This window comes from Pterocles gutturalis, unplaced genomic scaffold (assembly GCF_000699245.1).
Source record: "Pterocles gutturalis isolate BGI_N339 unplaced genomic scaffold, ASM69924v1 scaffold5751, whole genome shotgun sequence".
Classification (NCBI taxonomy): Eukaryota; Metazoa; Chordata; class Aves; order Pterocliformes; family Pteroclidae; genus Pterocles; species Pterocles gutturalis.
The window spans coordinates 16734-32940 of NW_010105287.1; the positions used below are offsets into that span (position 1 = coordinate 16734).

Consider the following 16207-nt stretch of genomic DNA (forward strand, 5'->3'; position numbering starts at 1 on the left):
CAAGGTCCCTCTGGATGGCATCCCTTCCCTCCAGTGTGTCAACTGCACCACACAGTTTGGTGTCATCGGCAAACTTTCTGAGGGTGCACTCAATCCATGTCCATGTCTCCGACAAAGATGCTAAACAGCACTGGTCCCAGTACTGACCTCTGCGGAACACCACTCATCACCAGTCTCCACTTGGACATTGAGCCATCCAGCCAATTCCTTATCCAGTGTGTGGTCCTTCTGTCAAATCCATGTCTCTCCAATTTCGGGACAATTATGTCATGTGGGACAGTGTCAAAGGCTTTGCACAAGTCCAGGTAGATGATGTCATTTGCTCTTCCCTTATCCACCAACATTGTCACCCCATTGTAGAAGGCCACCAGATTTGTCATGCATGATTTCACATGATATCACTGGACTTTGAATATTGGATTGTCTTTGCATAGTCCCAGGGACAGCATGTCTGTTTAAAATACCTGTTAGTAAAATCTGCTTAGAGTCATAATGATTATGCACGTAGACATACTCTTTTTCAAGAAGAAAAGAAAAAATCTTAGGGAAGGAAAAAAGACCCAAAACCCCCACCTCTATGTTTTTATCTGTCTATATCTAAAACAGCTACTTAAAGGAATGGAATTTATTGAGGATGTTGAAGGAAAGTAATAATTTTTTAAAATCTTGAATCATTTGCACAACCTGTGCTTTTCTGAGAATCTGATTGCCTTGAAAATGCAGCTCTGTTGGATCATTGCTCACTGAGTTTGGTACCAGGTATATTTACCTCTTTGAGCTAAGCTCTTGTAAACACTGTTGACTTTGACAGGGTGTGCTCAACTTGCCAGGAGAGACTGTAGCTGTAGGCTGTCTCTTCCAGAAACTGCTTTAATTTCATTGCCTCAGGCTGAAATCTCACAGACTTCAAAGGGTGGTACAAAGTAGCTTCTGTAAACTTAGGAGAGAGAACACAGAGCTTAAGGTTGTTGCTTGAATAGATTTCTGTGAGTTATTTGTATATGTGCACTTAAAATTATTTTATTTTGATTTTTATTAGACTGGAAATACTACTGTATCAGAAACCAGGAGTCCCAGAGAAGGCAGCCATTTAGAGATGATTCGTAATTATCAACAACGCCTTCTACAGCAAAACAGGTAAATTCCTTTATGAAATGGAAGTCTGAGTTGCCTGTTTCAAAGTAATTTGAATTGCTTTGATTATTGAAATTGGTGTTTATCTTTCTACCATTCTGGAAAGATTCATGTTTTGTTTTTGTTCAGGCTGCACAAACAGACTGTTGAAGAAGCTAGAAAGCGTCTACAGGAGTATCAGAATAAATTGAAGCAAAGACACTTGTCTGCTTCTGCAAAACCTCCAAGCTCTGTGGAAACAAAATCAATTAATTTAAAGCCTGTCTCAGAACCGCATCTACAGAGGCAAGTAGCGCAACCAGCACAGTACCAGTCATCTGACCAAGTTCATGCACAAGAGTATGCGCCGTCGCTACCTGTGTTTTCAGGAACATTGCGTATGTTGGAAAAAACACCTTCACAGAAACGTGAAGAGCAAACGCATAATGTTTGTCCTGGCAGACATGGGCAGGTTTTAGAAACATCAAAATTGAAGAATGGAGAGTTTTGCTTGCCGTCTGGCTGTGCTTCACAGGAACAAGGGGGAACATTGGCAACCTCCAATAGTCACGTCAGAGAACCATCTAAGTTCCAGTTACCATCAGGATTAGTCAGGAAAGGTGTCGCTGCAGTAGGAACTCAACTGGAAGCACGTGTACAACACGTTAGATTTCTTTTGCCTACAGAAGATTCCTCTGAGCCTTCAGAAACAGTGCACTTCAAAGAGTCATCTCAGAAGATGTCTAGCCATCAAACAGAGACCGAAGCTGGAGAAGAGCCCCCGCTTAAGACACCCTTCATGCCAGCAACAAAGGGATCTCATACAGTTCAGGAAGCCTCAGTTGGTTCTGTGGCACACCAGCACGGATCTGCAGAGAACACCATCAAAACAAGCCTTGAACAACCCCTCAATCTTTCTGAACCCATAACTTTATCTCATGAAGAATCTAAAGCCCAGAGTGGTGAGGAATTCTTGATGTCAAAAGCAAGAGATGCATCTTCGTTAAATTATTCTGGTATACTGAATTTAAGGGACAGAGTGTTGGCCTCATCAGAAAGCATCCAAGCTCAGCAAAACTATTTGAAAGAATTGCAAGAGCAGATAGATGCACAAAGAGAAGCTCTTCTTTCTAGACAGAAGATACAAGAACAACTACTTTTACAGAGGCAAGATAAATTGAAGGAACAGATGCAGAGACAGCAAGAGGCTTTGAAAGAATTTCTGAGCAGGCAGGTAAGCTTTATAAATGCTTTGCATGATGATTCATCTAGTACGTGATCAAACTTGAGATTGAATGCTACCAATTAGCAAAGTATCCCATGGAGTGTTGATAGTTTTAGGTGATTTACCATAATGAAAATTTTAATTAGGACTTGTGATTTGTAATCAGTAGTTCTTTTCTGTAAGCCCCAAGAGTGCCGTTTTGTTCAGTCTAACAGAAATAGTACGAACTTCTGTGCTTGGTCTCTCAACATAATGCCTATTGAAATAGTTATGTTGTCTGAAATATCTGCAGGTTAGTTTTCTTCAGCTCTAGAAATGTGTATGTGTAAAACAGATTGTATTAAAAATACTGAAGCAGTACCTCAAAGGATATTGTAAGCAATTTGAATAGACTATTTTTTAAAGTTTGTCTTTTTATGTGTACACATTAGGAAGTTGGTTTGGGAGCTGCACTTTGACTTGTAATTTTGCTTGATTTTTGGGTAACAGAAGAAAAATCCAGGTTTATTTTAGAGTTTCTAAAGAAGCTCCTTTTGCCCTTCTTTTTTTTCTTTTTTTCTTTTTTTTTTTAAACAGATGCCATCTTAGAAAAATATCTGTTGCCTAGAGTCCAACAGCTAAAATTCCTGAATTCAGGAGCTGAAAAACTAAAAGCAGACTTTTCAGGAATTGTTCCTGTTAAAAATGCTGAGTATTGTGATCTAATCTAACAAAGTCCTTGAAAATTTAAATAATTATGTTTTACCACATTAGGTTTGCAAAGCTAAATAAAATACCTGTATGTCCAAATGTTTTTGTAAGCTAAGCAAATCTGTCCGATATCTTGCATACTTTTAACTACTTTCTCAAAGTGCTCAATATTGTCCTGCATGAAATACAAACACAAGAAAATGCAGGTTTGACAAATGAGTATAAATATAATCTTATATACAGTTGTTTCCTCCCTATTCTAAGGTGAGACATACCTGCAGAAAGGAAGAAATGACAGAGGCACAAAAGCATGACTGGATTCATAGGACTGACTTTTTCCAAGTCTCAGAAAACTGCCAGCAAGAGACTTGTGGCAGGAGTAAATTTCACAGAAGTGAAATGATTTCACAGTGCCTTGGTGCAGCTGAGCAAACTGGTAAGGCTGCATAGAATTTTTCATTATAATTTTTGTAATTTTGCAGCTGAGATGGAGTTCTCTTCCATCTCTCCAAGCTACTTTGAGAGAGAGAGAGAGAGATATGTTGTTACAACGTGCAAAACTTTGTTTTACAGAAGTGTCTGAGAAAGTTCTATGTAGAGAACAGAAACTGAGATCTTCCAAACCACCTGTGACAAAAGTCAAGTTAGGGCTCAATTTGGAACAACATGAACTTAGTGTTATACCAGAGGTAGACACACCGAAGAGCTGCAACATTTCTTTTGCAGGTAAAATGCGTGTGTGTGTGTATATATATATAAATTTATAGATATTGATATAAAATATATAATAAAAGCTGCTGTTTCAGAGAAATACAGATTGGAGGAAATGAATCTTTTCTAAAGAGACTTTGAGATGATTAATTATGAAATAGTAACTGATATCGGTTGATTGAAGAATATATGTGTTCTTAAAAGCACTCAGTGTTACACATCTTAATTTTAAAAGATTAGAAACAAAAATATGTACCAAAAAAGTTTTATGAAATATTATTCAGTGGAATTCTAGAGTAGGGAATCTTCATTTGCTCTGTAATCCCATTATGATCCACAGGTCATTTATTCCTGTATCATCTAACCATTGGTCATGGTAGATACTAAAAAGTTTGGCTTGAGCATTTGATTGGACTGGGGGGGGCCAAAAAGGGCTGTTGTGTGGGGCAGGTTGGGGAGAAAAGAAGTTGTTAAGCCAGAGCAGAGAAGTTATATTGCCTCTGTATTTAGAAAATGTTTTTGTGGATTTGCCATGTGGAAAAATTTGTCAGAAATTTTTTGGAAGAAATATTTTAATTGAGTTAGGAATTATTTTTTGTGAAGTCTGTGTCCTGTATAATCTTTTCAATCTGTATAATCCATAAACTGTGTAATGCAAAGGTTTTTACTGACCTGATATGGCTAACTTTATTAAAATGGAGCACTGTATGAATTCATCAGGTTATTTCTGTAGAATAGAATGTGCATCTTAATGTTTTTCATTAAATGCAGACCAATGCATTTCTATATCTAAACTGATTACAAATGTTTTAAATTCAGATAAAACTGATTCTGCTGGTGGGGAATTTTCTCCCATTTCAACCACTGGGGAGTTGGCGTACAGGAAACGTTACAGTCATGCTCTTCATGAAGAAGGCAAGTCACCTTTGAGCATAACAAACTGCGAGGAACAAACCTTTAATGGAAGTCCAAGGCAAAGTAAACAGTCAAGTAGATTATTACAAGAGGTGCTGATGATGACTGCTGAAAATTCATATGATTCAGGTGAGGAAAGCCTTTTCCTTCAAGGAATTATGTGAATCCCATTCAGCACTGCTAATTTTACTGCTATTTATTTGTAGCGTATGACCTGACTTGTTAAATAACATGCAGTGCTATTTAAATACTGTTTCATTTTAAGTGTAAAAAAGAGTGTTTCAATAATTACGTCTCAGAATGACTGAGTTTAATCTTTTTTTTTTTGTGGTCCATGACCATTCTAGTAACACACTGCAGTAAACTTCATTGCTAATGAACAGTTTCTCATCCAAAGCATGTGCTTTGTATCTGTACCTTGTAGAACTGTCTGTAAAGAAACTTGTTTTGTAGCGCGTGATTGCATGCATAGGGAGCAAACTGCTGTAGAGAGCCACAGGCGTGTCTTTCTCTGGAGAGAGGTATCTTCTGCCTGACTGTGGGGTGTTCAGGTTTGCAGCTTTACCAGGTGGGAACCTGTTTTGAGCAGATCAGTGTTGTGCCTGCTTCAGTACCTAGTGACTCCTTTGTATTGACACAAAGGAAATTAATACTTAAAGATAAGTCTGGAGTGTTAACATGCTAAGGTAGATATCCACTGAAAGATCAGCCTATGTAAGAAATTGCTTAAAAATACAGTTAAGACAAAAAATAGAAGTCTGAGTGTTACACTTAGCTCAAAGAAACAACTTTGAAAGAATCGGTTGTTAGTTATGACAGAAATAAAAGTAGTGCAATAGTGTAAGGATTACTTTAATTCTGATCTTTTCTATTCATATGGGAAGAGCTTTTATTAGAGATCACACCTTTGAGGATAGACTGTGTCCAAAGTTAGTCTGATTCCAGAAATGAAACCAAGTTGTTCTGGTTATTAGAAAAAAAAAAAGTTTTGTTATAAGTGGTGTGTGAATGTTCAAAATAATTTTGTTACAGGGTTGTTGAAACCTACTAAGCATGTTACAGGTAGCATGACTGGCTTTATAAAAGGAAAAAGGAGATGAGTCTTAAGTAAACAAAGAAAGCAGGTTACTAAGAAGTTTTTCAAGAGATTGGACTAGCAAGTGGATGTCAAGGTTTTTAATTCCTACTGTTTTTTTTCCCCGCTTATACAAATTTAGCTTGTCTCTCCAGTCTTGGAATAACATTAACTTAAGGCTCCCGTTCTTTCAGTTGCAGTGCACTTGCTTTTCTTCAAATTTCCTGCAGGTTGAAATGCAGTTTATTGTTGCTATAATTGAGAAATGCTATGCCTGACTTGCTGGGAACTGTTACACAAAGTTTGCAAAACATTGACTAAAGCGATTTGAAGCCCATTACAAGATGACAGCATCTCATGGCTCAGGACAGTTTTCAGTATCCATCTGAAATAAATATATTACTAGAGCTGCAAAGAAGTTTTCAGCAACTTTCCTACCTTAGTTGTATTGCTCATAAAGACGTACATATATGTAGTATGCACCTCCTGGTTTTGCAAGGAATTTCACCGCTCCCCCAAATCTTAAAATAACTTTTCATTTAATTTATGTTAAGATATCCTTTTCAATTCAATCAGGATTTAATAGGAATTGAAGTTATTTTGAGTAAGTGTATATAAGCTCATTTTCTTTCAACTGCTTCCTTTAATTCTCAGAATACTCTTTTTGAAATATACCTGTATGTAAACCTAAATTATAACTACATAATTTCTTTTTTAACAGTATTTGAAGAAAAGGCTTGTATTTTTCAGAGTAAGTCATAGAAGCATTGCTAGATCAACCATTACCAAATTATTATGAAGTATCTTAGTGTAGTGTCTTTTTACGTTAGTGAGTATTATATATGAACAGTGCAATGGTTTATGTAAGGGGGTTACATGTGAACATCTATATTTATTAAAAAACAAAACAAAGCAAAGCTTTCTGTGATTATGTATTTAAGAGGATTGTCCCCTTGAGCAGTTCGACAACCAAAACTGTCAACAGTATCTTTGTAATCTGAAGGCTGTGAAACACTCTGTCGTACTTTCGGTAACTAGTGCCGTATCTTCAGCAAGAAAATCTACAGTCTGTGTGAAATATAAAGTTTCTGAAGGGGAAATTTAAGGTGCATTTTAAGTTGTTACTTATGATAGTGGCTTTGATTTAACTAATTAATTAATTAATTGTTGGGGTTTTTGAAATTTCTTTTTGCTGCTTGATTCTAACCAAGAATTTCAAGATGTAATTGTCTCTAAAGTTGAGAGCAAATGAGTGCTTTGTACATGTGATCTTTGATCTTATTCTTTGCAGGTATGTTCTTGGTAGTTTCTACCTTCAATCAAATAATGTAAAGCTTTACACCTTATGAGTTGTACTGCTTTCATGATTACAAAACCACTAGAAGTGTGAAAATCCTACTAATCACTGCTCCTCGTGCTTTTCAAAATAAAGCATTAAAGATAAAAAGGTAAAAGTTACGTAGGTTGTTAGAAAGATAAACTTGGTAAATCTACTTGGATACTTTATCAACAAAAGTGAGTTTCCTTTGATATGAGACTTGTCCTTGGATAACAGGACAAGTTTTTAAAAAAATTTCTATAATTAGCTGTATTTCTTTATTCTAGTTATTACAAGAAGAAAAAAAATCTATAACTCTCTCAAATTTAGAGGCAGACATGTCTGAACATCAAATGAGTCTTAAAGACTGGTTCTGGTTAGGGGCAGATGAATTCCTGTGTTCAGTGAGTGGTTACAAGTTCTACACAAACTGATCTGCTGGTTGGCAGCCCAAGAGGACACGTAACTGTTAAGTGGTGTTGCCATAAGTGCCACCAGTGAGGCTAAGCTTCAGATTACTCTCTCTTACTATGCCACTGATGTATGACAAGATGAATTAGGAACTTCGGACACTCAATATTTCTTCTTCCCAATCCAATTTGGTTAAAATCATAGAATCATAGAATCATTAAGGTTGGAAAAGACTTCAAGGATCGTCGAGTCCAACCCAACACCCCCTAACTCACTAAACCATGTCCCTGAGCACCACATCTACATGTTTCTTGAACACCTCCAGGGATGGTGACTCCACCACTTCCCTGGGCAGCCTGTTCCAATGCCTGATCACTCTTTCAGTGAAGAAATTTTTTCTAATATCCAGCTAATAGAATGCAAATTGTTAATATGGAAATGCAGAATAACCCTACAGATGAGACAGGCAGTTGGATGGCATAAACCTAATTTCCTTAAGAAGTCGGCCTGAAAATAGTGACTAATTTGATATAAGCGTCTCTTTCACAGTTCTCCTTCTTTACACATCAACAGGCTTGCCCCTCTTTATTTGTCTTCGTGTTTTATGGTCCCCTTGAGCAGTGTTCCAGATGTGATTATCTTCATGTATTGCTGCCCTGTACAGAGATGTTATTTCAAGCATGATTATTTTTTGTGTGATCCAAGCTACCCTAAGATTTCAGTTTATTTTTAGTAATTCCAAATATTTGTCCATAACTCATTATTGTGACACATTGTCTTTATTCATCACCAATTTAGCCAAACTATCGTGGCATGCAACTTTTTTTTTGTTTGTCTGCATGGTTGGATTTGTTTTTATATTGTTTTCACTGAGTGGTTTGTCATTCAGTTTTTTGTCTTTCAAATTGCACCCTAAAATAATTGCTGCTATTTTACTGCAATTTCTGTTGGGGGAAAAAAAAGCATTCTGGATATTACAGCCTCAATTTTTAAATAGAAATTATTTGTCACAGTGTGGTGGCTGGGAGGTTAAAATGTGGAAGTCCTGTGTCAATGTCAGGAAGCTGTGCGGAACCGGAACGTTGCACTATTATTTTGGAGGGAGGAGAGAAGCATAAAACCCCCCTCTTTTATGAGTCACCAAATACAGGGCTTTTTTAAGGATATAAATGTAATGAAGTCACGAGATATAAGCATGTTGTATTTTTAATGAAATAATTTGGTTTATAGCGTGAGATTGCTATTGTTCATCCCTTGTATTAATATCACAAGAACAATGCAGGTTATTACAGTATAATAATGAAATATTTGTAGTATAGCTCTTCACAGAATTTATATGCAAGAGAGTACTAAATGTTTGAATCTCATCTTGTGTATCCTAAATTACTACCTGTCATGATGATATCCTTTAGAAAATAAAATCATTTCTTTCAGTAAAATGTCTAATCTTGATGTAAAGGTATCAGGAAATAGAGAATTCTTGGTAGCTTGTTGCAGCATTTAATTTTTTACCAAGTTATAAAATAAATAGTCTGTTTCCAGCTTCTGAATGGCTGACAGCCATTTGTGCCACTGCTTCTTGTTATTGTTTTCTTTGAGTTTAGAAATCTTTTGTACTGTGCATTTTTTTTTCCTGTGGAGATATTTAAATACCAAGAGATTATATGATTTCAGTTTTCAAGCTGATTCAAGGAATTTTCTTCAAAGCTTTGCTCATTTTCAGGATCTTCTGTCTCCTATATTCTGCTCCAAAGAAGAAGAGCAGCAGACTTCTGCAGTGTATCTAGACTCAGTCACATACTGCCACATCCAGCCAAGGAGTTTGTTGCCACTTTGTTCTACTCAAACCTTGAAAGTTATCTTTCCTGTGAAGCTGAAGGCCTTTCTCACATATTTGTAGAAAAGGGATCAGAAGCCAGTGTTCTGTGCTCTTAGATTTGTGATTTTATCTACACAGTGTTAACAGACCCAGCTTTGCAGGAGGTCAAAGTAATTTTTACCATGGCAGTGCTACTGCATCTCTTTACCATTCTTCCACTCTCCATGTTATTTGCAAACTCCGTTGTCAACAGCTCTGTTTGGCTACTGATCACAATGTCATAAATTATCAGGATCAAGCCTGCTAGAAGTTTCTGGAGAATTTTTGAGTGTGGGGGGGGAAAGAAGCCATTTGAGATTTTCTTTACCCTTTATTTTGAGATCACTTGGCATTTAATATGATAACATAATAATGAATTAGGAAGAGGTTAACTTCTCTTTTAATCCAAATAAATATCTTTCAGATGTATTTCATTTCATGTCTTGTACGTTCTAGAAAAGTTCTGGATTATAGTGGCTATAGGAAACCTTAGAATTTTTGTTCTTTTCCTCCTCCCTGAAATGAGTTTCAAAATGTTTCATGTTGATTGAGATACATAAGTATCACATCATATAGACACTTCACTGGTGTTGCCTCACAAAGGAAAACTCTCCTCCCTTTTTTTGTATGTAGGAAAAGTAGAACAACTGGACTCCAGCTTCCAGGAAGAAATTGGGTTTCAGTTAATACAAGGTACAAATTCATGTTAGGATTCACAAAAATGTTATGAGATCTGCCTAAGTATAGAGCCTTAGAAGTGCTGGGCATTTGAAATGTCTCTGTCACTAGCAGCCTTTGTAGTACTGGGAGAAAACAGAATCATAGAATAGTTGGAGTTGGAAGGGAACATGGAGGTCATCTAGTCCAACCCCCTGCAGTAAGCAGGGACATCTTCCACTAGATCAGGTTGCTCAGAGCCCCATCCAACCTGACCTTGAATGTTTTCAGGGACGGGGCATCTACCACCTCCCTGGGCAACCTGTTCCAGTGTTTCACAACCCTCAGCGTAAAATATTTCTTCCTAATATCTACTGCATACTTACTTCACTTCTACTGTTTAATTTCATTTTGATATTTAGTACTTCTTTCTTGAAAATGATTACTGGAAATAAGAATACTTATTTTACAATTGGTTGTTGTCAATTAATTTACAGTCTTAGACTTGTTAAACTTTGAAGGATCTTGTCAGCACTGAATACAGAAATTGCGTTTTTTCTGGTGCTGCTGTGGTACTTCTTTTGCACAGATACTGATCTTACTTATTTTTATGTGTAAGAGCATTAAGGCAAAGGTGATTCAGTTCCGTGGTAGTAGTAATGCTATAGTTAAGTAATTCAGTGTTTCTGATTTCTCTGATCTACGCAGAATGTCTGCTTTTCTTTGTAATCACTCTAACGGTAGAGGGCAAAAGATTCCTTCCACCCCAATTAAATGATTGTAGTAGCACTAGCAAAGGTACATTTCATTCTGCAAAGCCAAAGCATGAATTTCTAGCTCTTTCTGCATGCTCTGCAGGGAACAGTTGTGCTAGTTGGACATTTTAGGGAGGCTGGTCAAGGAGAACCACTGATTGCCAATTAAATTGGTGGTACAGGGGAGCAGAACGTGTGTTGTAGGTGAGAAGAAAGAGGTAAGGATGGGCAAAATCGGTGCCCTAATAGTGAGGACAGCAGCAGTAGAGTACTACTGCCATCTGGTGTTCCAAAAAACCAAATTGCTAAATACAGACTCGAAAGTTGCTTTCTATTCCTTATTGCTTCTGTTCTGTTTATGTTCAGCCCAGTCCCAGGATTCTCAAGTGGCTCAAGATTCATCAGTTCTTGCTGCTGAAATTGGAGAGGGAGTTGCAACACATTCTGGGCCGTCATTCAAACTTGATAATGTGGTTAGTCATATCAAAATAACCTTTTAACCTACTCTTTATTTGGTGATTAAATCTTTCTGTCTCATATTGGGGGGGCTAAGACTGGGTGTGGTATTCTGGATGCAGCAGTTTACCAAGCACCAAGTAAAGAGAGGTGGTGACTGCGATGGATCTACTGGCTATATTCCTGTTCATACCGTGCAGGATTCTGTGGCCCCTCTTTGCTGCCAGGGTGCACTGCAGGCTTACGCTCAGCTCTCTGTCTGCCGAGACTTCTGGGTCATTTTTCACAGGGCTGCTTGCCAGGCAGACCCCAGGTTGGACTGGTGTGTGGGGTTCTTCATTCCCAGGTGCTGGACTTTGCATTTGTTCTTGCTTAGTTTCATAACATTCCTGTAGGGCCAGCCTCACAAGGTCCTTCTAGATGTCAGCCCTGCCGTTTAGTGTATCAGGTGGTCCTCCCAACTTGGTGTTAACTGCAAACTTGATAAGAGTATGGTTTTGTCTCCTCTGGGTCATTGCCAAAGATATTAAAGAGGACAGGTCCTAGGATGGAGCCCTGTCACATTCCCCTTGTTCCCCACCTCCAGGTGTCCTCTGAGCCTGATTATCCAGACAGTTTTTTACCTGTCTCATCATCCATCCATCCAGGTTGTAGCATCCAAACTGGAATGGAAGAATGTTGTGAGAGACAGTGTTTAAAGCCTTGCCAAAATCAACATCAGTGAAATCCCGTGCTTTTCCCTCACCCAAAGATCCCATCATTTTGTCAGGAGACAAAAAATTTGCTAGGTATAATGTGTATATGTGTATAGAAAATTACTTTTAAATCTACATGTTTTATACATGTATGTTAAATATGTTTGTATAACATAGCATAACGAAAAATGTAGCGGAAGGATTTCTTAGATTTTTGTCTTTTATTTTCGTAGTGCACTTTTTAATTCAGAGTTTGGGAAGAAATGTTCACGTGTAATTCGTCAAAGTTTGAAAGCACAAGAACTCTCATTCTCTGTTTTGTAACTTTGTAGAGCTTACCTCAAAAATAAGGAGGATAATATTTTACGATCATTTGTTTATTTTTCATTTAATTTTATAGAATTAATTTTTTAAGTATGCAAAAGACTCAGTCTTGCGAGTACTTGTAAAATTCATGAGTTCTTTATGTATTGCATATGCATTCCTCTGAGATCTACAATTCTACTGAAGTGGGTCTGTGATGAGAAATAGCCAAATCTGACCACCAGAAGATAAAATAATCTTCCAGGTGTCATGATTTGTATGCAGTTCTGAGAGGCTTTATAATACTCTGTGTGTGTGTGTGTTTGTGTGTGTGAGCACGTGTTTGTGTTGAGGGGAGGGGGCTGTTGGGGAGTGATGTGTCTGGGATGTTGGGTGTGAATGTTTGGTACTGAGCAGGGATGAATCTGTATTTGCCTGACTGTGCAAAACATGAAGGCTTCTACACTTGAACTGAGCTCAGAATAAAATGTGTGGTTTTAAAGCTTTAATTATGGATATTTGAATACATGGTCATACATATGTTATTTCATCCTAGGAAGTATTTTCTGAAGTAGTATCCACAAGCTTAGGTTCAGAGGCTTCCATGCAAGGAATACCCTGTGACTTTTCTTCAACAATTTCCACTGGAAGCTTTTTGACTAGTGAAATGTTGGATATAGGTTCTGTTGACACTGGTAAGTGTTGTTGGAATGCCATATTGACTTTTCATTGTTTTCTGGCAAATGTGTTCATATCCTTTTTCACTTGTAGTCTGCCTCTTGATCTTCAGTTAGCTTTTAATAAAATTAAAAATAATTCTTTTATCATAAATATATAGTTGCTTGTCTATATACTGACATTATCACTTGTGAACATGGGAAGTAAGGTTGAAATTTTTTAGATAGTGACCTGTGGATTTCTTTACTTTAAGGCTTAATATTGTATTAATCTGACAACATATCTGATCTTATACAACCACATATCTGATCTTATACAACCATAGGTGTATATGAGTTATTCCATGTTTATAAATCAATTTTTGAAGATGACAGTTTTTGAGCCATTGAAATGTTGGACTGTATTTTAACCCTGGTGTTCTAAACTGAGAAATGTTATTTTGAGTCATAAACTTCATAACTCATGACAAATTTATGTCTTGTTTGCATAAGAAAGCTAAAGCAAATTCTAAGATAATTTGTAGCTTTTCTATTGTTTTTTAGTTGTGGAAGAAAAATACTAAAGGTTTTGGTTACTCAGCTACATGAATACATTTTTCAAGTCTAGCTGTGTCTTCACTGTGCCCTGAGTGCTTAATAATGACCTTTTCTGAAAGCTTTGTGTAATTGTTCTGTAAGGGTATAGACAAAAAGGGGTTTGTGTGCTAACTAGGAACGCAAGATTGGTTTCCTTGATTCCCTTAGATTTCTTGTGTAGGTATTGGGCAATTTCTATTTAAGCATGAATAAAACGTCATAAAGATAATCAAGTTGACACTGAAGGATTGACATGTTTTATGCAATAGGAGGTAAAAATATGCTAGCTAACATAACAGTATTAATTCTTTTCTCATTTTGTTGTTTCAGTATTTGCTAAGTCTACATACTCTAAAACTGCTAAGCTGTACTGACTGCTACCTAATTAGATATTATGAACTTGAATTTGTGGAAATTTGTGGTAAGATTTGTGGGAGTGTTGACAGGAGACAATTAGAGGAACAAAACACCAGAGCTCTTCATGAATATTTCAGGATATTAAGCACTGTCTTTTCAGATGACTTCATGTAAGTGGTTTATATGCAAAACTGTGAACATCTAGCTTGCTATTTCAGGATTGTCTTCTGATAGTACAGAAGATCTAATTTTGAGAGAAACAGCAAGTCATCCTTGGATCTCCTCGCGGCCTTTTACCTTGCAGCCGAAGCAGGAAAATTTGTCTGGAGCATCTGAAACTCAGTTGCCTGAAGGAAAGATGTACGTTTATAAAGGAAGTCAGATCCAGCAGATCATGGGGAAATGTACTGGAGACTTGAACTCTGACTCAGAGGACAATACATGTTTCCAAGGTATTTGCCATGTTAAACCTTTCTTGTGCTGCGCTCTCATCATACAGAATGAGAAGTATACTCAATGTTGTGTTAGTTTGTATTATTTATATTCAGCTCACATTTGAAAAGTGAATAAGGATTCTACATGTGAGAACTCTGATAACTTTAGCATTCTTCATGCTTTGTTTTATGTACATGTCCACACAGAGTAGTGTAGTACAAAAAAAAAAAAGTCTGATCAGGTATCTGTCTGATCATAGTCCAGTTCTATCCAGCTAGAATTTCCTGTGTTCTATCTTACTTCCATTATCTCTTTTACTGAGCGTGTCCAAGAAGGCTGCATCTTCTCTATACTATCTCTAAGGATGTAGTAGAAAGTAGAGATTCTGTGCCCCTTCCCCCACACCCTTAAGCCTTTTCTTAAGATTGAACAATCTCAGTTTTTTGGTTTCTCTTTGAACATATGTGCTTCATCCTTCCTTTAATCATCCCTGTGGCTCTCCATTGGACTTGCTCTAGTGTCACTGTGGTTTTTTTTGCACTGGGAAGCCCACTCTAGAATCATAGAATTGGTTTAGGTTGGAAGATCATTGAGCTCCAACGCCCCTACCATGGGCAGGGAAACCCTCCACTAGACCAGGTTGCTCAAAGCCTCATCTAGCCTGGCCTTGAACACCTCCAGGGATGGGGCGTCCACAGCTTCTCTGGGCAACCTGTGCCAGTGCCTCACCACCCTCACAATAAAAACTTTCTTCCTGATATCTAATCTAAATCTACCCTCTTTCAGCTTAAAACTGTTACCACTTATCCTGTCACTACCTCTGATGCAGTCTCACAACTACTGAACCAAGAGCTTATGGACTTTCCCTTTTCATTTAAAAAGAAAAAAAATTGCATCAGCATAGCACTTTCTTGTTGCTTTTTCTACCTGCATTGTATCAGAGTGAAAGAATTGGATGTTGTGAGGACTTTTTTTTTTTACAAGCTAGCATTTGTATACCTGCAGAATTCTATATACATTATTTACTGCATATAGAAGCAAGGTGTGATATGTCTGTTGGTTTGGGATTTTGTTTGTTTGTTTTTAAAATAACCTCTTTCTTATAGTTCTAGCAGCTGAACTTGATTTTCCTGAAACAGAGGGACATTTTCCAAACTTCCATCACCAGCTCTTTCAGCCTTTGGAACCAAGGCTTGACTCTGATACTTCATCATCCTGTTCTCAATACAGAATTTCACAAGACAGTAAAGAACTTAGCAAGGTACTACAGAAAAACTCTGATGGAGGAAATACTTTGGCTTTCTGTAAGGTTTAAATCTGTAATCCCTATACTGTCTTCTGTTTAAAAGAAATACAATAATAATTTTTAATATACTTAGAACTGGAAGTGGTTTTGCTGTTTGTAGCAGAAATGTGATCTAAAAATTAAATATTACCTTTAACTTTTTCCCTTCATATTTCTGAGAAAATTAATCTTTTTTTTTTTTGCCACTAGTCTTCAAATTTTTCAACAAAAAGTCAAGACACTTCTACATTTCTAGAAGTGGGAAAATCCAGTTTGAATATACAAAAAACCAGTCTGCCTTCTAGTCTTGAAACAAACAGACCAAGCAACGTTACATCAGAAGAGGAGTCAGTTAAAGCAAATGTTACTTTAGGTATGTGCAATATAATCACATCAATGCTCTCAAAATCAACCTGTTGCCAGTATGTAAACACCAGCCCTCAAGGTGCGTTTGCTGTATTGAAAGTGGGAAGGAACTATTCACTTCTCTATCAGCCCTACTTCTCAATGTCTTAACTCTGCTGCTGCTTGCTCACTCTCTGTTTTCTCCACCACCCTTAATGGATAGAACTGAATTTTGTCAAGTTCTTTATTTCTTCAGCAGTTGGAGGCGGGTGACTGGCATGGCTGAGCAAGGACCTGCAGCTCAAACTGAAGGAAAAGAGGGAAATGTACAGGAACTGGAAGCAGGGTTG

The 16207-nt window shown here is 37.2% G+C and overlaps 1 protein-coding gene across 1 annotated transcript in view; it reads left to right on the plus strand.

Annotated features, from left to right (window-relative positions):
- The window catches only part of LOC104471836 (centrosomal protein KIAA1731 homolog), a gene marked incomplete at both ends in the record, with an annotated part of 32004 nt that extends 16119 nt beyond the window's left edge, over positions 1 to 15885 (plus strand). The window contains 10 exons of the mRNA XM_010087325.1: positions 1040 to 1137; positions 1264 to 2347; positions 3293 to 3464; positions 3602 to 3754; positions 4559 to 4783; positions 11095 to 11201; positions 12739 to 12877; positions 14011 to 14244; positions 15334 to 15488; positions 15723 to 15885. Coding sequence (XP_010085627.1) covers positions 1040 to 1137; positions 1264 to 2347; positions 3293 to 3464; positions 3602 to 3754; positions 4559 to 4783; positions 11095 to 11201; positions 12739 to 12877; positions 14011 to 14244; positions 15334 to 15488; positions 15723 to 15885 — 2530 coding nt within the window. The remainder of the gene's footprint in view (positions 1 to 1039; positions 1138 to 1263; positions 2348 to 3292; positions 3465 to 3601; positions 3755 to 4558; positions 4784 to 11094; positions 11202 to 12738; positions 12878 to 14010; positions 14245 to 15333; positions 15489 to 15722) is intronic.
- Positions 15886 to 16207: the final 322 nt, after the last annotated feature.